The sequence below is a fragment of the Coffea eugenioides genome, chromosome 2 (assembly GCF_003713205.1).
Source record: "Coffea eugenioides isolate CCC68of chromosome 2, Ceug_1.0, whole genome shotgun sequence".
Taxonomy (NCBI): domain Eukaryota; kingdom Viridiplantae; phylum Streptophyta; class Magnoliopsida; order Gentianales; family Rubiaceae; genus Coffea; species Coffea eugenioides.
Window position 1 is genome coordinate 22444169 of NC_040036.1, and position 27580 is coordinate 22471748.

Sequence of the window (27580 nt, forward strand, 5' to 3'; positions counted from 1 at the left end):
CTCATAAAAAACTATTGCAATCCACGAGTGGTTTTTTTTTTTTTTTTTTTTTTTTGTAGCACTAGCTAAAATAGCATAGTCCATCTTTCGAGTATTCCAATCTTTTTTTTGTTGGGGTTCAAATTTCTAGCACTACAATCACTGCTATGGAGTGTTAAAGTCAATACGGTGGTGCTTCACTGCTTGCATTGCATGTAGTGATGGTTAGGACTTGGGAAAATCAATTCCAAAACTTTGGACCATGGATAGTTTCGTTATCAAACTTTTTGACGAAATGCATTTAGTATACGAACTATTAAATTTTTATCAATTTCATTCTCAAATGAAATATTAATCAATTTGAATGAAAATTGTGCATGTAATGGGCATGAACTTGTTACATAAAAAGCTTGCACGATTTAAAATCAACAAAATAAAAATGGCTATCTTTACTTTCCCAACGCTAATACCTTTCTTCCCAACTTCGTGCGAATTGGTTAATTTTCCGTTTGAGGATGAAATTAGTCAAAAATTGATAGTTCAAATATTACATGTGTTGTGCCAGTAAAGTTTGAAAACAAAATGTGTTTATGGCCCAAAGCTTAAGCATGAAAACTAGCATTTTTCCTTTAGGACTTCCTTTATTTTTATCTATTATTTAGTTATATCGTATTCTTAGAGTCGCTTTTTATAAGTGAATTTCTTAAGAAATTCTTCATTTTCTAAGTTCTTAACATTTTTATGCCAAAGATTATTAAAATTTCGATTTAGAAGCATGAATGGGATTGAAAATCCAGCCCGCACCGACACCGACACCGTCTTCAGAAACCAGTGCACAATAGAGCTAAGTGCACCATAGAGAGGATCTCAAATTCTCAATACCCCTACTAGCAAATAAAGCTATGACTGGAGTGCATAAGAAATAATCTCTTGTAGGTCTTAATTTGGCGTTTGGCAGAAGTCGGTTGATTCTCAAGAACACAAATCCATCCAAGGGTTTGTGGCATTCTGTGGAAGCCGCAAGTACAAAGCATGATCAATGTCGCCAGCAGAGGTCTCCAGATCATTATTATTTCATAAAAATTAAGGAAGCCGGCACATACGTAGCTTGACGAGGTAGCAATTTCCTTCTTCATCTTAAAGAGTCCTTTTCCATGGATGTCAGCTGAGGAAGAAATAGTAACAGCTATCATAAGCTGGAAAGTTGGTTTTTCAGTTTAGCTCACCCTGCTTATCGTCATATCTCAACCTAATTCCCTTTTCCTTCCTTCAGAGGGAGAAAAGAAGTGATAACAATCTGCAGTCTCTTGTCCAAAATCTAAGGAACCCAATAACAAATAATTTACCATACGTAGGTAGTTTCTTCACTAGACCAATGCCAAACAGCCAAATGATCAGTCTGCAGTAGTTATAAGAAGTACTTAATATGATTTTCCATACAGCAGAGGTGAACACTAAAGCCTATGGAATATCACTATTTAATTAAGAAGCCAACACTGGATAATTTCCAAGGGTGATACCCGGCCCATGCCAAGCAAAACTAGGTACTTGTAATAACTAGTAGTAGTAACATATGGGTTCAAGTGTGAGAAGCATAGGATCAATGCAATGCAATGTGCTTCAACCATAACACCAGGCTGTATGTGAAGATTGGCAATAAGGGTGTGGCCATCATCAGTAAGTCAACTTGGCTTTCGACAAATTTCCGGCATCTTGAGATCACATGATGAGGTCCATGATCAAGTTCAAGTTAGTATATATTAATCCTGTCAAGAAGCAAAACAAATTTGGACTAATCCTTGTTAGTACTAATATTTAAAAGAAAAAAGAAGTCTACAAATCATCTATTTTGACTTTGCTAGCTGTGTGTGCCTCAACCAGAATGATTAGTGGATGACTGTAGGTATTATTAACCTGTGACAATCATTCTCTTAAAGTACCCAAATTAAATAGTAAGGACATCACATCAACCAGTATATTTCCAAGAAAGAAGCCATGCAAACAAATTGTCATGCGTTGGCAGGGAAAATGGACCATGAAAGGTGCATCCTCCCGAGTAACGCAAGACGTGCACACTCCCGTGGCTTCTTTGCTCTAAATTGTGGTCGAAAGTTCACAAACATCCATCAATTACACATTTTAAAGGGCTTTGAATTCGTGTTATTAGGACTCAAATTTTCCACAGAAGTCAAGAGTTTTGTTTGGTTTGTTACGATGCTATGTCAGTTCTTAAATGCCTTGTACTTGTAGTATGAAACAAATCTACCTTGATCAAGACCGCAAAAACTGTGAGAACTTTGGGAAGCTTGTACTTACAGGCGGAATACAAAAACCTTGCATTTGGGCATGGCACCTTCCTGAATGTGCTTCAAACTGGAGGCTTCGCATGCTAGTTTGACCTCAACGGTGCCAATTTTCAGTCCGCTTAAAACCATCCCAATCCCAGTTCTGACCTCCACATGAGTCATTAAGCTCTTGGCCCTGATTCTATCCGTAACCTTCTTCACACTTGAACCATCCAGAGGCAGATTCCCCTTCATGGAAAACTTGGCAACCCTCACATTATTTGGCTCTTGAACGAACCCTGGCACTGTGTCTTGACCAAGCTCCCCTGAAGCAATGTCATCACTGTACCAGGACAGGGCTATCCTGTCATACACCATCCTGATGTTCGTATTTGCGTTCTTGAACTCCAAGCTGGCAGACATTTTTGAATGGAGTGTTGGGCCATCAGCGGTGCTGGTGATGTTGAATTCGTTGACCTGGAAAGATTTCAGGGAGAAAAGGGGGGCTCTGGGCTCGTACCAAAGGTAGAGAAATCCCCCAAATGAGATGAAGAAGAGAGTGAGGAGGATAATGAAGATGAAGAGGCAGCAGCAGCATCTGAAACAACAACCCCTGCGCTTCTCCTCCTCTGTGTAAAATGAAGGTGGAAGGTTTCCTTTTCCCAAGGGTTCTGGTGGCTTCTGAACTGGGAGGCCTGGCTCTCTGTATCCAGGTGGTTTTGCCAGAGGTGGTGTTTGAGTCATTCCTGCCAAATATACCAGTATGCAAAGGAAACTTCTATTAAATGTTTCATCGGCACGTCAAACTATGGCAATCCATGAAAACAATTGCAACACATATGAAGGATAGCAATGAAAAAGAAGAGGGCTGGTATTCAAATCAAGAACCCCCAGCCTCCTGGCTCTCTCTCTCTCTCTTTCCCAAAGGTAGTACGTTTCTAAGATTGGAGAAATTGAGGTTTTAGGCGGATTTTCGTCAAGAATGATCGGTGCCTGACGTTATGCATGCAAGATTGGATGAACAGGAATCTTAACATTGCTAAGATGATGCATATAATTAGTGAGTATGTTGGATATGTACCTTGGAGGATATATTAAGGTTGTCTCAAAATTTGGTTGATTACCAAATTATGAGCCCGATGGATCAATTAAAGATTTCTGAGGTAAATACTTAGGTAATGAATGATAAAAATTAGATGGATAAGAAATTAGTATGAGGTGATGGTGAAGGTGAAGGTGGTGGTTTAGGAAGGAAAGGGAAGCTGGGGAAGGGGGGAGGAGGAAAAATGGAGAAAGGGGAGGGGAGGAGGGGATTGGCGAAGGTGGTGTGGTGGCGGAGGGAATGGTTAATTTTGGGAGGGGTGTTTGTTTAAAAGACTTGGGGAGGAGGACAGCAAGGGGTGTTGTGATTAGTGGCAGAAATTTAACTGCGGATTCACGCGCGGTTCTAATTTGCTGACCATTTGCCAGGGGATTTCAACTTAGATTTACTCCTTAGTCCTTAGTGGAGCACTGGTTGGTTGCTTCAGTATTTGAGTTTAGCTCCTTTAAAACTCTTAAATAGATTGAATTTTATTCAATATAACTTTAACTTGGCCATAATTTGGTTCATTATTTAATTGAACTTTAACCTAGAACCTATCCAACCTAAAACCAATAAAATACTAGATAACCTGGATTATTAATTTTAGGACGACTCATCCTAAAATTAATAATCTAACGATGAGTCATTCTATCTCATCCAGTCCGTGAATCAGTCGAACCTCTAAGTGGAGCACGGGTTGCTTTAGTATTTGGGAATGCTAGATACAAGACGTAATTCATGTAATCCGAAATTTCTCAAAAGAGTTATTGATCTGCTTCGAAAGGAGTTTTTACCACTCTTTTGACTCGGCCACACAAACCATTAAGCTGGTTAAACATTTGGATTTGAAAACTTCTAAGTAATTTTTTTTTTTTTTTGTCAGTTGTCACTTATCTACTCTACACCTACTTCTACTCTAATCTATTTTAAAGGAGAGAGGCCAACTGGGTCTATTGGAGAATTGACAGGGACTGAACCACTATCGAACCAATTGAATGCACTGTGCATTCATATAAATTTAGAGAAAATCAGTTAAAGTGACAAGTCACGTACAGTAGCAAGCTTTAAAGCCTTCTTAGTAGTAGAAAGGCAAGGCAATGTCGCTATGTACTAATAAGACTCTTTTCACGGGATTTATAAAAGGAACTGGCATCAGTTAGCCACCACAATTGAAGGGGCTTACTAATTAAACAACCACAAAAGACGAAGAGGTTTTAACCCAGATAATGAGCTGCTAAACAAGGAAAAAGGAGAGAAAGAATATTCATGAAACAATACAAAGGGAGCAATACTCGGATTACTTGACTATGCATAGTTCAATTGGCAATGGCAAAAATACCCAGAGAAAAAAAAAATAACAATTGTAGCTTTTATGCCTTCAAAACCGTATACAAGCACCGTTTTTTTGGAAGAGTTGGAATGGATTAAGTAATAAAGTAGAAAGGATTGCAAGTAAAGTCCTAACGTCAAAACTTTTCACTTAAAAAAAAAAGCATCATTTAAACTCTAAAGAGGTATAGTATCTGGAAGGGGATAGATTTGAGATGGATCATACTGTACCCTTTGAAATTTGGATTGCTACAAAGAGGTAGTGAGCCGGGCTGGAGCAACAGATTTTGGGCTGGTCTTATCACCCAAATTTTCAAGGTCCATTTTTAACTCGTAACATGACCCCTAAAATACATCTCACAAAAGAAAGAGGCAGTACGTGTATTTTAGTAAAATTTACAGAGTGAATCCCTTTCCCTTCCCTCCACTTCTTTGGAAGTTTAATTAACGGAGATGGAGTACGTGAACCCCGAAGGTCTTCGCTTAGATGGTCGCCGTCCATTAGAGGTTTCGGTTCTTCCCACTTCTATTCTCCCTTTTCTTTTCTTGGCTTCCCTTCCCTTCGTATTTTCATTCCAAGGCTTCTCTTTGTTAATTTGCTATTTAATTCGATTGCGTTTTGTTCCAATATCAGATGAGGCAGCTGCGTGCGGAAATAGGGGTGGTTGCCAGAGCTGATGGGTACTCAAAAAGTTTATTTCTTTTTGTTTTTTGCTCTCAGCGGGAAAGAGTGTGTGAGTATGTGTAGATGAGACGTGGAGTGTAATACATGGAAAACGCCAATGGTTGTTCTAAAGAAAGCTTGTTTTTTTACAACTTTTTTGGCCTGGAAAACTGGTGGGTTTCATCTGATTAGTTCTATAAATCGATGCAGCTCTGCTTTTTTTCCGGACCATCAGTGCCTTAGCCTATGAATTTGTGTAGAGACTATTATTTGAAGTTTGCATATGGAACAATGGCTAAAGTCCCTCTCAATCAAGCATTTTTTAGGACTTTTTTGGACCCAAAAGAAAGTTGGTTTTGTCTAATACTTGCTGTGCTTGCAGCTCTGCTGTTTTTGAGATGGGAAATACTAAAGTTATTGCTGCTATATACGGTCCCAGAGAGGTATATATTACCCTCTTCAACCCCGTGTTTTTTTCCCCTAATTTTAGTTTTATGTGTGCTTTTTTTTTTTAATTAAGTTTGTGGCTGGTCTGTAATTATTTTACTACAAATGGGCTTTAGAAGTTGTCTAAAAAGTTATGTGAAGTTACTGTAGAGGCATATATCCTTGACTGCATATACTAACTATTGCTTATTTCCGAGGTTTGTTTTGTTGGAGTTGTGTTTTGGTTTCTGATAAAGTAAATTGCTAGAGTTACTGTGGTTGCAGCTTTACAATAGAGAGTTTTTTTTGAACATTCAAGATGTGCAATGCAATTACTGATCTGATTTCTCCTCTTCAAGTATGCTGATACATGTATGACACTATGAGTATGCTGATCTGATTTCTCTTCTTCAAGGCATATAACCTTGAGTGCATATACTAATTATGAGTTTTTGTTGAACATTCAAGTTTGCTGATACATGTATGAAACTATGATTATAACAACCTAATATCGGAGTTTAGTTTTTCGTATGTAGGCACGTATTTCAGAAAGTCTTTTTAGAATCCATGCAACCTGATCTTTACTTGAGCGAACAACGAGCTTAAGAGTCTCACAGTGATAACCCCTTGTGGTAGTTCATGCAGAAGTTTCTTTGCCTACTTCGTGCCTCAAGTTTTAAGAGTATACGCCTTCTTTTTTTTAACTTCCTGAGTGTAGTCTGAGTATCTCTAATCTCCATTTTGAGGTTCTGGTTTGACACATTAAACTAATTCATGTGCAAAGACACTTTTTAAACCTTAAAGCTGTTTGTGATGTTAAGCAGTATTACTCTTTTTTTTTCCCCTTGGGAAGATAGAATTTTTCTACACAATTCAAATTCTGCTTCTCGTTTTGTAGGTCCAAAATAAAAGCCAACAAATAAATGATCAAGCAGTGGTAAATTATCTTCCATCATGACTTCTTAATTGGTAAGGCATGCATGGTTTTTCTCAAAATTTTATATTCTAGTCTTTTTGTTTAGGTGCGCTGTGAGTATAGCATGGCTAATTTCAGCACTGGTGATCGCATGAGGAAACCAAAGCATGATAGGTAATGTTCTTCAGTTTTTTGCAATTTGTCCAAACCCCCCAGTTTTATCCGTTTTGTAACTTTTTGTATTTGGTTTTATTGTACAAAATTTGAGTTAGTCTCATATATGCACCGCCTTCTATATTTTCATCAAGATATGTGCTTTTGTCAAACCATGTAATGTGTTCTATTGACTCTTTCATTTCTGAAGAAAGGAACAACACCCAAAAACTTGATTGTGCAAATCTGTGAGTTCTTGGATGACACGTTAGTGAGCTCTGTATTGTACTAAAAGTTGGAATTTGAGAAACCCTGAGAGCATTTTGGATAGCAAGCTGTAAAGTTTTGTATTCTTCACAAATGGAGAATTGTTACAGACATTGGAATGAGAAAAAATAGATTATGACACTTGCTATTTCTAATTAACCAAGAATGACAATGAACTGTTGTTTTTATAATTTGTGTTGCGTGGCATGCAGGAGATCCACGGAGATATCACTGGTTATTCGGCAAACTATGGAAGCTTGCATATTGACACATCTAATGCCACGTTCTCAGGTTCTACAACTCATAAAATGTATTTCTAAATGAGAAGGTGTCATTTTATTATATTTTTCTGAAACCATGTATGTGGTCTGCAGATTGATATTTTTGTCCAAGTTCTTCAGGCTGATGGAGGTATGGTAAATCCAGTTGGGCATACATTGCGACATCATGTATTTAAACTCTTTGGTGCTGTTGTGCTTCTGTGCTCCAGGGCTTAGCCCCAGATCCTTCTAGAGTTATAGTTTTTCCATCTTACAGTATCATACAGATGCTGATGCATAGCATTGTTCAGGAACAAGGTCGGCTTGTATAAATGCTGCAACTTTGGCACTTGCTGATGCTGGAATTCCAATGCGTGATCTTGTTACTTCCTGCGCTGCCGGATACCTTAATACTACTCCTCTTCTTGGTAAACATCACTAATGAAGTCTGAATACTTATTCATGCTCAGTCTTTGTTTGCTTATTAAATGATTTTTCTATCAACAGATCTCAGCTATGTTGAAGATAGTGCTGGAGGCCCTGATGTCACAGTTGGAATTCTACCAAAGTTGGACAAAGTGACCCTTCTTCAGGTTCTTTCCAACTTTTTTTGCTTTCATTCTTCTTTATCAATTGTAGTTATTCCTACACAGGGAAACAAATGCATGTGTGTAAAATAATAAAAGTTAAGCCAAGCAATAGCTTCTTCTGCTATAACCTGGACCATTCACAAATAGTGTTTCTTTGACATAGATGGATGCTAAATTACCACTGGATACATTTGAAACTGTCATGCAACTTGCTATAGAAGGCTGCAAAGCAGTGGCAAACTACATTCGCGAAGTAAGAGAAATCACCTTTATGAATTTGTTGTTGCTGCTTTCTTGCCATATTTACGAGCATCTTTGTTGAGTGGCTTTATCAGGAATTGATAGTGCCTTTGTTTTCAGATATTACTTGAAAACACTAAGCAATTAGAGTTCCGCAGGGGTGTATAGTTCACTAGTAAGGACCTTCAACTGTGATCTCATTATTTAGAGTTCCCGAATAGACTAAATTAAACTTTTAAAAGTGTAAATCGCAGGACTATGAAGATCCATCACTTGTTACTGGACTTGTGCAGGTATAGCAATGGAGCTCAGCCCCTAACAATGAGATTCTGCCCATTGTTGTGAATCTATTGACACAGCTTATTGGATGGAAGTTGTCACTATTTAGGATTCACAATGCTTTTTCTTCCTCCAAAATATAGGAATCAGCTCCCAATCTAGCGCTGGCTTGACTTCTCTTTGATCTTTTTGTACATGGCATGGCGTGGGCAGGATTCTCAGTTACTCTGCGTCCAAGAGAAACTGTCCAAAGTGTTCGAGCATTAACTGCATTAGAAATAGTTTGATATGCATGTACGTTAGCCATGACCTTATGGTCCAAACATTTTTTCATGGCTTGCTTTTGTTATCTACTTTAGGTTTTTCTTCTTTTTTTTTTTTTTAGGGGTTTATTGATGTTGTGAATTTCTTTTCTAAGTTCAAATATATTGCTGCTTTTCTTGAGAACTAGACCCTCCTCTATGTCAGATATCAAAATAAGTTTGCTCTGCAGCAATGTTCAATAAATTACGCAGGCGGCCACCATGTTCCCTTGCATTAATTTTTGTGGCAGCTTACTTAGTGATAACCACTAACATGATAAAAAGCAGCACTTCTTTTTCCTTGGACAAGAATCTGTTCTGAGTATCAATTATTCGTTGGATTCTGCATAATAATCTCCATCTTCTCACTTTGAAGGTATGAAGGTGTATATGAAAAAAATAAATAAATATATACAGAAGCAAAATCTGTTAAGAGAGACCTTCGAAAGCTTGAAGGTGCATGTTGAGGCAATAGTTAAAAGAAAGGCATCGACATCAAGAAGGAACCTGATATCTCTTAACTAGATTTCTCAAAAATCAAATAATGTAAAGAGCAGCCATTTTTAAAAACTATTGGCCATGCTAGGCTCATGGGAGCAGTTTTAATGATCCTAACAGGGATATACAGCATTACACCAAGTAACATTTCAGTCTAGCTCAATAATCAGGACCCCAAAAAAGAAAAAAAAAACATTTAGCCCAATAAAAAACTTATAGGCCAATGCTTTGATTACTCTCTCTCCAAACTTCAAAAACACCTTCCATAGAAATTTAATCATCGCTGCAAAAGCTTGATGGCACAACTGCAAGTTCTAGACGTCCTGTCCATTCCTCTCCTGGCTTCAGAGTGATGGGTTTCTCTACAGCTGCCGCATCAACGCAAAGCATCTGTTTGTACTCCTCATCACCCAAATCCATCATTGCTTTGGATTTCTTTTCCCATGGATTCCACACCACTGAAAAGTAGAAAAGACAAATAAATTTTAAGGACCCGATACCAGCATTAACCATCTCTAAGTAACAAGACTTTTTCTAATCCTCCATAAAAGAGGAAGCAGTAAACAAGGTTCACATCTTTCCATGTTTAATCAAAGCATATTTTCAGGAAAGAAACTGACCCATATCTGGTAACCCCTCCTTTCTTATCACGTATGTTCGCTTTCTTTCATGATCAAGTATCGCGATGCAGTTAGGTGAACTAAGATAGATGCGATCCACCTGCAACACAAGTGCCTGGGATTCAGCTCAGTACAAGGGCATGATCATTTATCTAATAAGCATACAGGAGACTTGAAAAAGTCCTTTAATTGCAACATTTTTTCAGATCTATTACAGTTCTTCCATAATAACTGAAGAGGCATGCAAATTGACATGTACAAGAGAGGGGTCGACAAAAAATAGCGAAAACCTGCTCCCACAATTTGATTTAAGCCACTTGACATTTAATCCAAGTTCTTTCTTTGCTCAACCAAAAAAAACTACCAGCCTAACTAGGAAACTAAGCCTATCTTTTATGCAAGTATCTCAGGACAAAAATGAAAGAAAACTAAAACACTAGACCAAGTGAAATACTGAAACTATAACAATTATAGCATCCAGTAGTCATGCCAGAGTTCTGCCCTCATTTTTTCTTTTGACAAATATACAGGAAATCCAACCAATATGCTCAAGAAACTTCACCTCAGATTCAAAAGTTATTGCATCTCCTTGCTCTGTAAAGCGTTCTCTTTGGCAAAGGTTGTCTAGATAGTCCAGTGTTTCCAATCCTTCTATCCTTACTTCACTGTGGAAAAGAATCAATTTGAAACTTTTTATAAGGAAATGCAAGAAAGAATCGGATTTATCAAGTGACTTGTTCTAAAATGTATAAAATTTTAATATAGCAAAATAATTGTACTTGATTTAGGAAATAACTAAAAAATTGAGCATAAATTCTAGCACAAGAAAGAGATAAAATTGCGTACCTTATGTCAGAGACAGAAAAATATGTATGGTACGCAAATGAGAAGCTGTATGGTTTCCCATTGACGTTTCTAATGCGTGATAGCAAGGACAAATTACCATCAGATGAAAGTGATACCCGAAGACGAAACTCAAAACTGTAGATAAAAGAAAACCTTGCATTAGCAACATCAAATGTTACTCTGCAAGGATAACAATTCCTAGTCTTTAGAAAACAAAGAACTATGACGGACATAAGAGCACGGCTGCAGGAGAAGAAATTATTGTCGTAGTCCAAATGTTTCCATCGAGAGTATTCCATAAGAATCAAACACTGCAAGTCTAGTTGTAAAAAGTAACACCTGTAGACTATTTTGGCATTTAGATATGGCTAAATCTTTAATGCACTGACAGTGTATAGACTAGCAGATTTAGATGCATGCCACATAACTTCATAGTCTGTTTCCTAAAAGCACTTTATAGTATGTAAGTAAATGCACATATGAACTTCTACATATTTAAGGCAATGCCTTAATCAACAACCACCTACATTTTTATGACAAACTTGTTCATCACAAACCAGTTAAAAAATAATGTTTCATGACTTCATGAGCTGTCAGATAAAGAATCATTTTAAAACACCAAGTATAAAGCTTACAAAGACAGTTGCTGCTTATGTATAAAATCCAAATGCCCAAAGACTTAATTTCAGAAGTTTCCCCGTTATATGTGTGCCACAATGATGAGGTACCATTCAGTAAAAACTGCTGGGAAAAATTCATCAAATTGAAACTCTCTGTATCGTGCCAAATTTAAAGATCTTGGACACTGAGAAAGTCAAAGTTTGGCTGCCCATCCAAATCATCAGAAGCATATCAATCTATCACAAAAGTGATGATTACAGAAGAAACATAAAATTTGGCTGAGCGAAGTGCATTGTTTACATATTGTGAGAGTATACCCAAGAAAAAAGTGTAAGCGAATACCATTCAATAAAAACATGGCAACATGTTGGAAACCGGACTACGCAACAAAAGGAGTTGCTTAAAATCCACGAACTAACTTTCTTCTGGAGCTAAACTAGACCATATACAGGACAAAGACTAAAAGTCTCTCAAGTTGAAAAAATCAAACCTGTGAGGCCAGCACTTCAGATCATCTTCTGATGATTTCAGTAGCAAGTCAACGAATGATTTGCCATATGTATCATTTGGATGAAAAGGTGGAGGGTTATCATCAATGGTCCAAACTTTGTTCCTTGCGAAGCCATGTTGCTCAAGCGATCCACAATTTCCAAACTGTGCCACCATAAGAAAACAACCACATAAAGGGGAAACACAAAGTGCTAGTGATCAATCAAATGGTTAGCATAAAACAGAATATACCTGGGGGAAACAAATAGGAATTCCTCCACGCATTGCTTTTGGAGGCTTAAAAATAGCCTACATTACATCAGAAGCAGTAAGTACCACGAGCTTCTTTCAAGCTAACTTCCATAAATCGAATGGCACATCGAAGATGTTTCCAAGGAAGGACTAGCAAAATTGGGTAATAATGTGCAAGAAACTCAACTATGCATAGGATTGAAGAATAAATCTATGATTACCCACCTTACTGCTAGTAAATAAGAGTTCTTCACCTCGGTCATTGCGCCACGAAGTAACCTGTCCTCCATGCAAACTAACCTGGATTATCAGTACAAAAATTAACAAGACTTCTCACATCTCCCTAAAAGTTTGAACTGTTGCATAGGCAATTCATCAGAAGAGTTAACCAGTTTAACAAACTCAATCAAAGCAAGCAAGCAACCACAGGGATCTAACCCGAGCAGAGGCGCCTTGAGGGTTCCGAAGCACTATCTGATCAACCCCATTCCAATCCTTCGTGATCTCAATTGCAGCTCTGGGATCCCAAACTGCCGCATGCCCCATTTCAAAGCCTAAAACCCAATATGTCTTTCTTGCCTATGCTCAAAAAAACAGCCCACGCTCTTTTATATGTCCCAGTTTTCCAAAATTGAACTCCACTAAAGCGCGAAAACTTTGCAAACCAGATAACAAAGACAACAGGTCACTAGCACCAGCCGACAACTTCAACTACATTCACCTTCTTCCTTGCGAAATAATTCAAAAGGGCCAGAACTCATAGTATATAGCTCTGCCAAAGACACCCCTCAGATCCAAAAGCCTACCGCAGAGCTAGACACCCCCTAGGACGTTAATGAGTGAAGAGTAAATCCCAATCTCTGAACCCACCAAAAGAGGATCCCAGAGAATGTCACATGTGGCAACCACCTAGCAATGCTTCAACATTTTTTTTCCCCAGATTCACTCCAACGCATCATCCCCCGAGAGAACTGTGACAATTATAAGCAAGAAAAAGACAACAAATACTATTAGTAGCAGTAGTAGTAGTAGTAAAAGAAGCCTTTGACTACACTCTAAAGCATTAGTCAAATGCTCAAAAAAAGCTCTAAGCCCTTTTCAGGAAACGAATCTCCGACACAAGATTAAGGGACTCAACCAACCCCAAGCAATAATGCTAATTCAATAACTAGCACTCCGTATATTGCGGTAAATTATACGCGGCAAGAGAAAATAGTACTGTAACTTGATCTAACTTTTGGAGAGAAATACTACCAGCTCAAGGGTGACTGTAAGAGGAGAAAATGTATAGTTCAAACAAGCCCAGAAAGGGAAGCAATAATGAGATTCAGTTAAATACAAGAAGCAAGATAATAATAATTTAAGAAGAGGAAAAACTTGACTTTAGACGATCCATGGCGGCCGTAAAGGTGTCGGGAGATGAAAGTGCATTATGCATTTTTAATTAGATATAACTAACTGTAGCTATTAGGAATAGAAATGCAGACAAATAAAACAGAGAATTGAACCCACCACCTCTGCCTGGGGATGGGGCTTGTAGCAGGCAGGAAACATGAACGTGTGATGGTGTACGCTCAGGAATCAATTAAATACGGCAACGTATTATGGTTCTTTCTAGTAGTAATTTACTACTCCAGAGTCCAGAACCAGAAGCCTTTAGGTAGATGGGACTAGGTGTAATTAATCCTGGCTCGTCAGAAAGAGAGAGAGAGAGATGATGGGGAAGAACGAGGAGATACGTTCGTTCATGAACAACCTTGTCGCACCAACGGTCAAGATTTGGAAAATGGCAGTTTTATCAGCAGATTCATGCGGCACTTCGAACTTCGTACCCGTTTGGATTATTTATTTATTTTTTTGGAAAATTTTATAGAAAAATATAGCTTAATGTATTATTCTTGATTTTTTTTTGAAATTTTTTATACAGAAATATACTGTAATAAATTATCGATATATGTGAGATAAAAAAAATTAATTGAAAATTGTGTTGATAAAAAAAAAGTAAAAATTTTTAAATAAAAGATTGCAATCCTTAATCCTTTTTCTGATTACGACATGGGTGTGCTGTCTGCATTTTTTTGGTTTCTTAAAAACAAAAATAGGCTCCCTCTTTTTAGAAAAAAAAATGAAATTAGTTTTAAGAAATTAAGAATTGTAAGATGGTGGGCAGGAGAGCAAAAAATCAACAGGGCATTGTTCAGCAAAAAATAAAAAGGTTTTTGATTGAATTATAAAACAGTAATTTTTTCAATCACCTTTTTATTTTTCTAACCATATTTTTTATTTCACATAAATTACATCACAAAAAGTGTGTACGTATTTCAAAAAAAAACTTCCCAAATAATCTACTACAGTGTGATAATAAGAATCAAACAATAATGATTATCATAGTATTATAAAAAATGGACCCTTTTTTATTTTGCTATTTAAATATATACCAGCAATAAGTTCACTCACTACTAGTAACCAAAAATTGGCCGAAAATTTCTGGTTTCTTTACTATTGCAATGGACGTGGGGTTCCTTTTCGGTGAGTTTCAAATTTTGAATTTGTGAACATTAAATCTCAGGTTTTGGTGTTTGTCTCACTTTCTGATTAGCTAATTAGCCATCAGCCTTTTTTCTTTTTTTTTTTTGACAAGACAAAAAGCTAAGAAGAATTTCGATTGCCAAAACAATTTGTTTGAGGTCGTCTTCTCGGAAGGGAGGAAAATAAATTAAATTTGCTGCTGGTTTTTATTTTTTGAGATGATTCATTGGAATTGTTTCTGACATATCCAGCTATGACTGTGAGGTAGTGTGCCATTAATAATACCCAGAGGAGCGTGAATGATACTAAGCATTTAACCAACTTGTCGACCTGTTCCATGCATGCATGGATATTAATGACAATAAATAAATAAAAAATTCCTCTAACGCTAGTCAAGGCTCTATGAATCTTCGTATTCATATTCATACTGGGATGTACGCGAGTCGAGCTACTCGAGAGTAGCTTGGTCAACGGCTTGGCTCGAACTCGGTCGAGTTTTGAGTAGCTCGATTGGCGTTCGAGTCGAGTTTCGAGTCTCAAATTTTTGGCTCGAGACTTGTCGAGTAGCTTGTCGAGTCGGGCTATTTAAATAATATATTTATAATTTAAATAATATATATGTATTATAATTATAAAATGACTATTATGGGTATAGGTTATACGGAATTTACAATATACTCTTTTTTATAATAAAATTTTATAAGGGTAAAAAAGTAATAACATAATTATAAAATACCTAAAAAGAAAAAATGTCTAAAAAAATGCCTCAGTTTTTTGGTCGAGTCGAGTCAAAAAACTTGATTAGACTCGGCTTGATAAGGCTTGACTAAGGGTCGAGCCTTATCGAGTCGAGTTTCGAGCTTAGAGCGAGTACATCGAGTCAAGTTTCGAGTATCAATTTTTTTGACTCGATCGAGCTCGAGCCGAGTTCGAGCATAGGGATATATGAGTCGAGTCGAGCTCGAGTATAGCACTACTCGAGCTTGACTCGGCTCGATTACATCCCTATGCATGTATGACCTAATAATAATAATCTTCATTAGGGACTTATAGTAAATTTTTTCTTTTTTTTTTTCAACGCTCAATTTTTTCTTTTTTTTTCGACACTCTTCTTCCATTTTTGAAATTACACCAGGGCAATAGAATTGGAGAGCTAGTCTTTTGGCCATATGTTAAGATGAAATAAATTTTGGGTATTCTCAACTTTATGTGCACATGGAGCCTTTGGATCCAAAACTCAATTTCAAGTGCAAACTAAACAAGATATAAAAGAAAGTATGTCGTTAGTTCAATTAACAAAAACAGCAAAACGTGATATACTAAAAGATAAGTTGGATCCGCGCACACACACATGTATATATATTCGGATTAATCTTTTTATATTCACAGAGTGTGAAAAATTTTTACACAGAAATTTAGATGTATTTTATATGTACAAAAAGTAAACGTAAAACTTGAATTAAAAAATATGGAGAGAGAGGTTTCATAGTATTAATTGACGGTAAATAGAGAGAATGCATCGTGTTTGTGGAGAAAAGTTGGGGACACGAGCAATGGGTGGGAGAATTGACAAGCGACCAAGAAATAAAGAATGGTGGATAGGAATGGAATCACGTGACAATGAAACATAAACAAACTTCTAGTGACTCGCCGACTTGACCAGAATCCTAAGACCATTCATTATTCAGACCGATTCCAAACCCACCACTCCGCCTCTTTCTTTTTTACCAAAGCCAGGATGACTTTTGATCATTTTACAAACCTAAACCTCGAGGGAGTCACAAAAGCCGGCAACTCTTGAGGTTCCTCAACAGACTTATAAACTAACCCAAACCCCCCCCCCAACACTCGATGTGGGATAACTACCTTAAGCAGGGCAGCTGCTACTAAGACCTAAAGAGACCTCACTAACCCCGGACAGGCAGTTTTGTCATCGTAGTACTTGTGGGCTCGCTCGCGCGTGAAGTCAAAACTTCATACTAATTACCAGACTAATGTCCCTACTTACAAGGTTAGAAAAAAAAAAAAAAAACAGTGAAATTCTGCCTGTAATCCTGTCATTGTATTTATTGTAATATTTGCAAAACTGTGACCATTCATGTTGAACATGCGAAATATTTATTCCTGAAAGTTGCGTCAGTTTACTGAGATAATCCTCCACAAGATTTTCTCTAAATCGAATTTTGTGTCACTGCTTTGTGGAGCATCGATCAGTACAAGCTTTCATCCTAATTGTGCTTTGTTAGTATAACTTAAAAGTTGTTGCTCAAGGCCTCTTTCTAATAAAAATCAAAACTTGTTACTGAGGGCGACTAAAGTAAAGCTTCCTAATCGTTTCTCTCCCTTGCAAAGAAGATTGGCTACCTAGCCGCATATATTTCTTTTGTGCTAACATAAGCCGGTTCAGTTGGTAAAGACAGATTTTTTTCTTATAAAATTTTTATATAAATCGCGTTGTTGATATAAGAACTGTGGTTGTAAGCGATTTGTAGGAATTCTAGTACACAATCTATGGTTCCAGGGGTATGTTTCAACTCATGGCGGTGATCGAAATTAAACCCGACCAAACTTTTATTTTACCAACCAAAAAAAAAAACAATTCTTTTATATTGATCAACCATATTCTTATCAAACTTTTCCCTTTTGGTTATTGAAATTATCTCTGTCCAAGCACACCACCCCCCCCTTCCCTCTGAAAAAAAAAAAGGAAGTGCTTTTTTTTTTTATCATCAATTTCTATCGACTATATATACTCCATGGAAATTACAGAAGGCAATTAGTGGTGCCTAAATCCCAGTTCAGAGTTCTAACAGTCGATTCTTAAGGGGAAAACCAAAATTTTTTCCATTGTACGATAGACTTGTAGAACGTGCGGTCGTAGTTGATGATTTTTGGGCCTCTCATCTTGATCCAATCCAGTTTTTTCATTACACCAATAATGAAAGCAAATGATAATATATTCTTGATGGGCCGTCAGTCTTGACATCTACATGACATCTTAGGACTGGGCTTCGCCCGACTGTTGTCCCAAAATAACCAATTCCTGTATCAATTACTGAGAATCTCACGATGACTAACCGCCCAACTCATAATTTGTGGAGATGGGGACAGTTTGTTACATTACGATTTGATGAAGGGAGGGTTGCATAAATTTAACACTCTTGGCTTGGGGAGGAAAGCAGATACAGAAGAACAGCAATTCCTTTGTCGTCAACTTCTCTAGAGGCAAAGGGACCAACATTGCAGATCATCTTGCAAATATGGGACCGAGATTACATCCAGCAATGACCAGGTCTAGAGATTCACCGGACAGCTGCCGGCGAAATGATGCAACTTGGATTCCACCATAATAATTTTTTGAAGAAAAATTGCAATCCAAAGAAAGTTGTAACGGCAGCCAAACTCTGGCAGCTAGTTCCTCTCATTCAACCTCGCGAGACGCTTCCTCTTTGCCCATTCAAGTCGTTTACCCTGCTGCAATTTGCACGGTTGCGCCGCAGACAGAATTATCACGTTAGCAGGGAGACACATCCATTAATCGATATCCGGGAGCACATAATTAACTTCTTTTTTTTTTAATAATGCTTAAGCTACAGAATTAAGTTAAAGCTAAATCTAATATTACATGCCCAACCAAGCTTTTTCTGAGATTCTTCAATTTACAATCAACTACCAGTACCAGTCACGGCGGCCATCCCAGCATTCTGAACTCAAAAATACATCTCAATGCTGTCAATAGCTCGATTAAAAATTTAGACTAGAATATTTCTTAATATCCTGTGCAACTATTTTTCTTCTTTCTAATGTCAGTCGTAATCTTGGACTTGTAATTATGCCAAAATCACACCATCTACTTTGTTATAAAATCCAGGCAACAGCCACGAACACAGTCTACTCAGCCAGCTGCCACGGCATCTGTGCGGGGGTTTGCATCAAGCAGCTGGCGAAGCTTTGCCCCGGATTTTGTATTCTCGAACACCTCACCCTCCTCGTCATTTCTGTCAACAGAACCAGAGTTGTTTACCCTGGCGAGTAGATTTGCCGTGCCAACTGGCTGTACTCGCATTTCATCAAACTTGCTTAAACTCAAATTTCCAGTCTGCCCCAGTTGTGTGTTTTTCAGTTTCTCCTGACAAATTTAATTCAATGTTTTGCTTCAGCAAGACAATCCGTCAAGAAATCACCAATAATAAATAAGACATCAAATTACAGGGAAGAAGGTCATACCATCATAGTAGCATTTTCAAGCTTCAGCCGTTCAGAGCTTTCAGTTAATTTGTGCATTTCAGACTTCAAACTTAGGTTCTCGGCAGTCAGTGATTGAACTTTTTTAGCTAGTTCTTCAGTCTCAGCCTGAATATGAAAAGGCCAGGCAAAATGAATCAGATAAATGGCAAGCGATAGATATTAACAGGGAAGTACTTCTATAAGGTCAATCAAACCAAGAACAGAGTACTCATGCTTACCTGTTTCCTCAATCTTGATCTCCTAGCAGATTCTCGATTTGACTGTTTCCTCCTTTCCCTCTTCAGCTCTCGCTCATTCTGAACACGGAAAACACAACATGCAAGCAATAAAGGTGATGACGAGTCCCAACCAAATGAAAGCACAAAAAGGCAACCAATGACTGGGTCACTACAGGTTTTTTACCAAAAAGGTGTAGCATCATAAGACAAATGCAGACAAACATTTAGTTGTGAATAACTAACATCTCAAAAGCATAGATGCTGTGTTGATACACTTTTAACATTCAGTTCATACATACGAGAGTAGAGCTGTTAATCGATCCGAGTCGAACCGAGTATTTGGCTGCCGAGCTCGACTCAAGCTTAACTTGAGCCAGGCTCGAGCTTGCTCGACTAGACGGACGAGCTTTGAAATGTGTTCGGACTTGGCTCGCCAAATGGGACATGTGGCTCGAGCTCGACTCGTTCATCACAGACGAGCCGAGCTTGCACGAGCTCGAGCTCAAGCTCGTGCAAATTAACCCCAATAAAAATCTATAACTTTCAATTTTTATACTTTTGAATTATGAAATGACATATATCCCCTTCCTTATCGAGCCTAATCGAGCTAGTTGGATAACAAACGAGTCGAGCTTACTCGGCTTGTTAATTAAACGAGCATATCTCGAGCTCGAGCTCGACTCGTTTACCACAATTAACGAGCCAAGCTCGAGCCTTATCGAGTCGAGCTCAATCGAGCTTTCGAGCTGCTCATTCCATTTAACAGCTCTGTACGAGAGGAAAGATAAAGAATGGAACACAAGGCAATACCTGCAGCCAGGCTTCACTAACAGGACTTGTCTTCATATTTCCACCAGAAGGGTTTCTAAGTTCAAGAGTCGAAGTCATATTCGGAGAAAGTACACTTCCCGTGACCTTTTCAGCTTCATTAGCTGTAGCAACGGTCATGCCCATCACTTTGGCAGAAGTCCCATTCACTTCTCCTGTACGAATCGGACTCTTTGGGGTCAGATTCTTACCTTCCCCAGCTGCTGTAAGTCGGACGATGCAAAACCAAGCAATGAAACAGGAAAAAAAAAGTGAGTTTTGCCTCAAATTCATGACATACAAAATCACGAAGCAAAGCAGTGGCTTTTTACGGAGAAATAATGATTCAGAAACTTTGGATCAGGCTATACGTGGTCAAACAGTGAAAGGTAAATGACAAAGGTTACCGTCGCTAGGAGTTCCTTCGCGGCTTCTTTTCTTATTATTTTGACCCACCTACAGCACAATAAGAAAAAGCACGGTATATATTATTCCTCAGAATGAGAATAATATGACCAAGTTATACATTACCAACTACAATTCTGTTGGAAGTCCTCACCTTTGTTGTGTTCCCATTACTACCATCACTTGACCCTTCAGTATCCTCACTGTGTCAGGACACAAGTTTACAGCATTCAAAGGAAGAATCAGAAGCTAAATATACCACCTTAATCTCACATTAGTGCTAGTTTGATGAATTTAGCACACTATCATGATGTGTTAGTCAACAAACCTTTGTGAAATCCCATGGTCTGATCCTGCTCCAGCCCGGTCACTGCTGCCATTACCTATTGACATTGCAAGCCCATCAAACCCTTTCAACTTATTCGTAAAACCTTTGTCTGTATTTGCTGATGACTTGACATGTGCATCCAAGCTCAAAGGAACAGCAGCCTAAATCATCACAAACAAATCGAATCCAGCTTGCTTAACGGCTAAGGTGCTTAAATTGCAAAATTAATAATGATCAATTAACTAGATTACCGTTGCTTCAGTCACAGTAGGAGATGGCAGAACCCCAAGACCATTAGCATGTGAACCCTATAAATAAAATGCAAAGAACAAAAATGATGAACTTGTCATAAAACGACACCTATCATCTAACTAATTTCAGTTCATTAAGAGATTTTCTGAACATGAGAGTGACATTGCAGGCCAGTAGTAACAAAGGAAGTATAATATTATTCTAAACACAACTCATGACTACTAAGGCCAAATGAGTGCCAAAGAGAAGACCTAGGTGATTAAGGGCACTATAATCTTTCAGAAACAGTAAGTCAGACCTAACTGCAGCATATTCCGCATCTACACATTCACAGCCGTAAGTCTTAATGAATAATACAAGGAATGAGGACTTACTAAAGGAACTCCAGGATGAGCATAAACTCCTCCATGAGGGTAGATTGCGGCATATGGTGTCCCATAAGGTGACATCATAGGCTGGAACAGTAGATGGCTTGCATCAATAGGTATTCGTAAGTGTGAAGTCTAAGGATCTTGTATCCAGTAAAAATTCATACAAGGTGATATTCTAATCCAAAACAGAGATTATGTGAGGACAAACTGACTTCAAGAGGAATTCATGATCGGAAGCAAAAAGGATAATTACAATACCTGTGCTGGACCCCACATGTAAGGATGAGGGGGGTGACCAGATGCAACAGCTGAATTAAAATATGGTGGTACAGCAACTCGAGGACCATAGTATGCCTAACGAAAACAGAAGCCAGAATCACCACAAGCAACTTTTTGAACAAAACAAGTTCAACAAACCTTTGTTAACTTATTTACAGAGACAGATATAGAAAGTAAATGCCCAAAAAAAATTAATAACCAAAAAAGAACCTGCATTGCAGCCCAATCAGGATATACATGAACATTTGCCTGGTCCTGTCAAATTGAAACACAGAAATCAAAATTAACTTCCAGTGAACACTTGCACAAATTAAACAAAGTTTCTTGTCATGGCAAGACTAGCAAATAATGATTCATCTTTTTGTTCCCTGAATATCACCCTCAGCTATTCCAGCAAGATACTTCTAAATCACAATGTAAAAATATATCATATTAAACAGACATACTGGTGCTGGTGAAGAAGATTTCTCAGGTTTGGATGACTTCGCCTCATCACTATTTCCCATGGCTAAACACCAAAACTCCTTAACAACTCAAACAAAAAAGCTAGAAGTTTGTTCCAAAATCACGTACTCAGCACCTTAGAGAATTAGCTGCATAACACCAGGCCTTGACTGGCAAAGTAAAAACCTGCAGTAACAAAGCGAAGCTGACATGCCATGTGGTAAACAAAGATAAAGTAGGAAGAAAATTCAAGAAATAATCTTCTGGAACAAGTATTAAAAGTTTGATTTCCCAAGAACAGAATTCACCACGAGGCAATGCAAAAAAATTACAGTCCCCACAACAAACCCAAGTATGCTACCATTAGAAACTTACAAGAATTAACCTAATCATCATCAATCCTACTTTAAGATCCTAATCAATATCCCACTCAAACCAACAGATGAAGTCCTTCAGGTTACCTGACTAAGAAATCAGCTAAACACTAGCCATCAACACCGACAATACTTGGATTTCTGCCCATCCTTTCTTAAAATGTCATATCAGGATTCCTTATTAGCTTCCCGACTTTTATACTAACACTCCACAAGGATCAATATTGTGGGACTAGGACCCAATTTTAGTAAAATTCCAATAATTTGCCATGAATGAGTCATGAGACACTTGAGTCCAATAGGAGATTTGTTGGAAATTATAACTCATGGGGTTTTATAACTTGTAACTCGAAAGATTCCATCTGTAAAGATAGAAGAATGAAACCAGATTTCTAAAATTGGCCAGTGGGCAACAAGTTATTTCGATTCATTTGTTCCGTATTCTTTTCCTAGCCTAACAGTAAATCCAGTATCATTAGCAAATTCTGAACAACTCTTCTCCTGCAGTTAGGTTACATTGGTTTGGCTTTATCAAGGACCCTACAGTCAATAACAACAAGCAAACTAGCACCATCAAACAATTTTTGAGATTAATCTTTGTAGACTATTTTACATGAGCAACCTTGAATGTCTGCCTAATGTGCAAGAGGAGAATTTTAAGCTTGAATGAAGATTGTGTGTCATTTATCTAAACCTCCTAATGCCTAGAAAAATTAGAATCACATACAGTGTAGGAAAGATTAATCCAAACTTTTTATCAATTCGTCAATTATGTCATCATCCTCTTGTCAATGAAGCCTTTCTAGGTCATGCGCATGAAAAGTTCAGCACACACCAGTATAATCCCCCCAAAACCAGCCCAACACCCCCTCCCCCAAAAACCCTTTTTCAACCCCAATTTCCCCTAGTGGTTGGAATATGTGAACAAACATTTCCAAAGCTGAAAACAAAAAAAGAAAAAAATCAAATCAAGGAGGAAAAAATCCAAAAGTTAAAGGGTTTATATCTAAATATGTTTAAACAGAAACCCATTACCTTCAACCCACCCATAAAGCAAAGATGACAGCTCAACTAAAGCTAATAATAACACTGTATAGTAAATAATTACGCCAAAACAACCCACCTACTAGAAACCAAGGTGAAGCTCAGGAAAGAGAAGGCCAGGGTGATCGTTGGACATTTACTAACTACCGGCTCCCAGCCAAAAAACAAAACGATCAAGTTGAGTAGTTGATCCAGTACAACCCACTATATAATTACAAAATTAACCCCATAAACATTTCTAACTTTTCATTTCTTCAACAGGGAAAAGAAAAATAAACTGCAATTATCTAAGTTTCACTTCACTGTAACTTATAACTTTCTACGAAATTTTCAAAATTCATACAGTCCAGCAACTTCCGGCCCTCTTTCTTTTTTTTTTTTTCTTTTTTGAATCATTAAGGAACGAGCTCTTCCAAGTTTCAACTCAATCCTGGTCTTCCTCTCGCCCACTTCTTCTACCACTCTCCACAAATTAGCAACCATTAAACTAAAACCAGAATAAATCGCATTACAGAAAAACAGACAAAAAACTTTAAAGAATTCAAACTTACGTAGATTACATGAAGGAACATATGAAATTTATTATCCAAAGCACATAAAATTGGACAATTCGGAAAGATCAAGAGGCAAATGAAAATCTAGCAATCATGCTTCCGGAAGAACAAAAAACTCTCCATAAATGTAAAAGCCAAACAAGGGGGAAAAAAAAAACTTCATAATTTGCACGCACCTTAAACTGAGGAAACGGTAAACAACTCGTCGGAAGAAGACGAATAATTTTAAAAATATATTTATCAACGTCGAAATTTTGACGCTAGCTTTAAAACTCCCGCATTTTCTCACTCTCAAAAGAAAGCAGACATGACATGGCCAAGGGAATGAAAGCAAAATTAGGAGTATGAGTCTGCAGAGAGAGAAAGTTAATAAAAGGGAGAGAAAATCACAAAGGAAGGAGGAAAGAGAGAGGCAGGGAGAATGGGGCGCCAAGGCAGCGTTCCACGTCACTCTACACGTGTAAATTCGTAAATGACCTGTTCTCGTATACGGATACGTATAATTAGATGTGAGCATTATTTAAAAAAAAAAAAGTTACCCAATCTGATTCGATTTTGTTTGATGTTAGTCATCGACTGTTAATTAAATGCATTATAAACAAGGATTAATTTTTTATGCACGTATAGTGATTTTTTACCGTAGTAGTTATAGATATATGACACATGTATATTATTTAATTTTTAAATTTAAATTCATATTGTATGGCATGATCGAAACTTGTTAGCATAAAAAAAGTATATACTAACAGTGTATAAAAAAATATATTCTATAAATAAAAGCAAATATTATTTGCACTCCATATTTTTTAATCGCACTCATATCATTTATTTTATTACATAGTTTAATATATGAAAATTATATAATAAAAATGCTAGTGAGAATGTGATTAACAAAAATGATAGTATAAATAACATTTTTCTAAACAAAATGTTGATTTTTTTTGTTAGTTTTCTAACTCTAGCTTCATGAGTTAAAAAAAAAAAACTCATGGTTATAGTTAAGATATCTTAACTCGAGTAAAACTAACTACTAGGGGTGCCCCAATGGATAGTAGAGGACTCTTATACCCCTCTTGGACCTGATAGTTGTGGGTGAAAAGAAAGTAGAAAAGCATGAGATGGAAAAAAGGGGAAAAAACTTAAGTTAAACTATAATTAATAGAAGTTCATAATCTTTACTCAATTCTCTACCTACGCTAATTAGGGCTCCAAATTGAGTCCTAATTTTTTGTTGGCAAAAATGTTTTAACATTTGGGATGATTATTGAGAAATGAAATAAGAAGGTTCGCATAAAGAAAGTTTGGGATCATCTTATGGAAAAGGTAGTCAACGAATTTATCCTTACATTTTGGCACTTGTATTGCACAAGTTCTAGTTATTTCGTAGATTAAGAGCAAAATTCAAAGAAAGCTTTTCATAATTTGGGATGATCTTTGAAAGAAGAAATAAGCGAATTCAAGTTGAAAAAACAGTGGGCAAATTTAATCGTACGTTTTAACACTTATATTACTCGAGTTTTGCTTATTTCGTAGATCAAGACATTATTTCGTTAGAGTGATTAATTTGAGATAAAAAATTATTTAATAGTCAAAAGTGATGCAGGCAGTTAATTTTTTTAATTTTTTAATTTTTTGGCCCTAGATGCTAACATGGGCTGGTATACATCTACGATGATTATACGATAACCATTACATTACGGTTGTTTTGAACATACGGATTAGGGAGAAAGAGCAAAAGCTGGGTTGGTGAGCTGGCGCATGGATAGTCGTGTAGGCCAGTATATTTATTCCAACGTCACCTTAGCCGTACACGTGTCTCCTAAAGAATCGATCTACGCGTCCTAGTATAGGAGGTCATGCAGGCCAACTAATGCCACCAGTCATATGGCTGACGTGGTCAGTTTTTCTTGGGAGCACTATATTTTGCCCCGGAGAGGGAATAATTAATTAATGATAAAGTAATGAAAATTAATTGGATTGGATAGGGCCTTTCAGATCCGGCGTGGGCCAGTCAGTCATGAGTCACCAACGAGTTTTTGCCCTTTTGAGGTCTGTTTGGTAGGAAGACCTTTCCCCCTCGTCATTTCAGTAGTATCTTTTTTCTAACGATTCAAACATAAAGTCAATTATGCCCTTGTTAAGAATTCTTTTGACGGGCCAATGGAAATCGGTCCTGCAGGTGACAATTGGTGGGCTTCTCTTTGTCTCTTCGCGGGGCTACGGTACATCCGGGGCTTGATCTTATGTCCCTTTTTTCTTTCCTTTCTTTTTTCTGTGGAAAAAATCAACCGGTGTTTCGATGGCTTGAGAATCTGAATTTAGAACTTCTAATTGTTGGATAGGTGTGGTCTCTACGTTTGTGTACAACTCGGACCCGTTAAAGACAATCCAACATTTAGGCACTTGAGTTGAATAGTTGAACTTAACCATTTATCAGTTTGAACCATCTCTAATTATAAATCAATCCGAGCCGTACTCTTCCTTAACCTTGTCAATGTTGCGCTGGAAGAGCATTTGGAGCAAAATATCAACCTTCGTTCGATGTTGGTCCCTTGAATTTTGATTTCATAAAAAATGTCATTGGTCATATGGCTATGACAACCTGGTCTTACACTTGTTCCAAATGATTCCGCGGACAACGGACTTTGGACCACGACAATTGTCAAAACATTACCATAGATGCAGAAACTGCATAAAAATATTAAGGTTGTATATAAGTCAACATGAACATACATATTAAGGCGTTGTTTGGATTGTGATTTTTTCTCAAAAAATTTTATATTTTGTGTGAACATATTTTTTAATACTTATTTTTTATTTCACATATATTAAATCATTATAGTATATTTTTTTTAAAAAAAAAAATTTTAGAAAATAGCAATTCAAATAGACATATAAAAATATTACAATATTTAATAAATAAATCTTTTATGTATTAACAATATATATATCGGTCGATCTAGATACAGGTTGAAATTCAAATTCAAATGAAGTGATATTTATCCAAACCGATCAATGGATACGCTAGGAAAGGATTAATCCATCTTGGGTTAATCTTGTGTAGAACTAGAAGTGGCATTCTACAATTAACCCATCCAATCTTTCTTCTTTTTTTTTTTTTATATATTAACTCATTCAATCTCGAAAACAAACTGAAACAGATATCTACCCCATGATTGCTGAGATACCTCAGTCCCAGTCTGACTGGTAGTCTGGGACCGAGGAGGGTAATTAAGGTAATTTGAAGATACCACTTATTCCAACGCAGAGAGCACTCCGTGCCAGACACATACCGATTTGACTAGGACTCTCAGCCTAGCCAGGTTAAATCACCACCGTTGATTGTCGTGTTTCTGTAAGTATATCACTGCCCAAATTCTTTACCACTCATGTCAGCAGAGGACCACGTGTAAACGCAGGGATCCCATAACCCTGTAGATTAACACACTCAACAAATCCACCAGGCACCCCACCATCTCCTCTTTCTGAATCCAACCGCGGACGGAGGTTCAATCCCACGGCCACACTCCACCCACGCCACCCAGGCATGTATCTCTGCCAAGCCAACCACGTCCGAAAAGCATCTTTGGTCATGTGGCCTTGTTTGCAAAGCCATTTTTCATCCAA

General features: G+C 37.4%; 4 protein-coding genes across 10 annotated transcripts; 1 reads left to right on the forward strand and 3 right to left on the reverse strand.

The window, feature by feature from the left end:
- Positions 1-2291: 2291 nt before the first annotated feature.
- On the reverse strand, positions 2292-3008 carry LOC113759253 (NDR1/HIN1-like protein 6). Its single transcript, XM_027301821.1, has one exon. The coding sequence runs from the start codon at positions 3006-3008 to the stop codon at positions 2292-2294; it is 717 nt and encodes a 238-aa protein (XP_027157622.1).
- Positions 3009-5100: 2092 nt separating this feature from the next.
- Positions 5101-8919, forward strand: LOC113762277 (exosome complex component RRP41 homolog). Of its 3 annotated transcripts, none has more exons than XM_027305660.1 (12): positions 5101-5184; positions 5312-5358; positions 5724-5784; positions 6666-6704; positions 6790-6857; positions 7316-7394; positions 7478-7514; positions 7675-7791; positions 7871-7956; positions 8117-8206; positions 8314-8368; positions 8436-8919. In XM_027305660.1, exons 1-11 carry the CDS (start codon positions 5131-5133, stop codon positions 8359-8361), a joined length of 726 nt encoding a protein of 241 aa, XP_027161461.1. In that variant the 5' UTR covers positions 5101-5130; the 3' UTR covers positions 8362-8368; positions 8436-8919. The 3 variants fall into 3 exon arrangements, with proteins under 3 accessions (XP_027161461.1, XP_027161459.1, XP_027161460.1); XM_027305658.1 differs by having other exon boundaries at positions 8448-8919; XM_027305659.1 differs by having other exon boundaries at positions 8487-8919.
- A 350-nt stretch (positions 8920-9269) lies between these two features.
- LOC113759005 (putative glucose-6-phosphate 1-epimerase) lies at positions 9270-13831 on the reverse strand. 4 transcript variants are annotated; one of them, XM_027301650.1, is made up of 9 exons: positions 13616-13831; positions 12539-13071; positions 12326-12400; positions 12101-12157; positions 11850-12013; positions 10739-10873; positions 10455-10557; positions 9893-9992; positions 9270-9730 (listed from the first exon to the last, which is right to left on the reverse strand). In XM_027301650.1, the coding sequence occupies exons 2-9, from the start codon at positions 12644-12646 to the stop codon at positions 9546-9548; spliced, it is 927 nt and encodes a 308-aa protein (XP_027157451.1). In that variant the 5' UTR covers positions 12647-13071; positions 13616-13831; the 3' UTR covers positions 9270-9545. The 4 variants fall into 4 exon arrangements, with proteins under 4 accessions (XP_027157451.1, XP_027157444.1, XP_027157455.1 ...); XM_027301643.1 differs by having other exon boundaries at positions 13613-13831; XM_027301654.1 differs by lacking the exon at positions 13616-13831 and adding an exon at positions 13483-13504.
- Positions 13832-18227: 4396 nt separating this feature from the next.
- On the reverse strand, positions 18228-24294 carry LOC113763506 (common plant regulatory factor 1-like). Of its 2 annotated transcripts, none has more exons than XM_027307337.1 (13): positions 24130-24294; positions 21984-22167; positions 21748-21792; positions 21517-21612; positions 21262-21342; positions 20887-20943; positions 20636-20796; positions 20462-20510; positions 20310-20358; positions 19906-20123; positions 19096-19173; positions 18857-18982; positions 18228-18758 (listed from the first exon to the last, which is right to left on the reverse strand). In XM_027307337.1, the coding sequence occupies exons 2-13, from the start codon at positions 22041-22043 to the stop codon at positions 18525-18527; spliced, it is 1254 nt and encodes a 417-aa protein (XP_027163138.1). In that variant the 5' UTR covers positions 22044-22167; positions 24130-24294; the 3' UTR covers positions 18228-18524. The 2 variants fall into 2 exon arrangements, with proteins under 2 accessions (XP_027163138.1, XP_027163137.1); XM_027307336.1 differs by having other exon boundaries at positions 19906-20126.
- Positions 24295-27580: the final 3286 nt, after the last annotated feature.

Bases quoted from the DNA above. Each gene is read 5' to 3' on its own strand.
- LOC113759253 (XM_027301821.1), bottom strand. From the start codon at position 3,008: ATGACTCAAACACCACCTCTGGCAAAACCACCTGGATACAGAGAGCCA.
- LOC113759005 (XM_027301650.1), bottom strand. From the start codon at position 12,646: ATGGGGCATGCGGCAGTTTGGGATCCCAGAGCTGCAATTGAGATCACG. The intron at 9,993-10,454 runs GTGAAGTTTCTT...CTTGTGTTGCAG, and splicing joins CAATAACTTTTGAATCTGAG to GTGGATCGCATCTATCTTAG. The intron at 9,731-9,892 runs GTCAGTTTCTTT...TCTACTTTTCAG, and splicing joins GGAGGGGTTACCAGATATGG to TGGTGTGGAATCCATGGGAA.
- LOC113763506 (XM_027307336.1), bottom strand. From the start codon at position 22,043: ATGGGAAATAGTGATGAGGCGAAGTCATCCAAACCTGAGAAATCTTCT. The intron at 21,343-21,516 runs GTATTGTAATTA...CTACTGTTCCAG, and splicing joins ACATGTGGGGTCCAGCACAG to CCTATGATGTCACCTTATGG. The intron at 20,127-20,309 runs GTAACCTTTGTC...TCCGACTTACAG, and splicing joins CGAAGGAACTCCTAGCGACG to CAGCTGGGGAAGGTAAGAAT.
- LOC113762277 (XM_027305660.1), top strand. From the start codon at position 5,131: ATGGAGTACGTGAACCCCGAAGGTCTTCGCTTAGATGGTCGCCGTCCA. The intron at 5,185-5,311 runs GTTTCGGTTCTT...TTCCAATATCAG, and splicing joins ATGGTCGCCGTCCATTAGAG to ATGAGGCAGCTGCGTGCGGA. The intron at 7,395-7,477 runs GTTCTACAACTC...TGTGGTCTGCAG, and splicing joins ATCTAATGCCACGTTCTCAG to ATTGATATTTTTGTCCAAGT.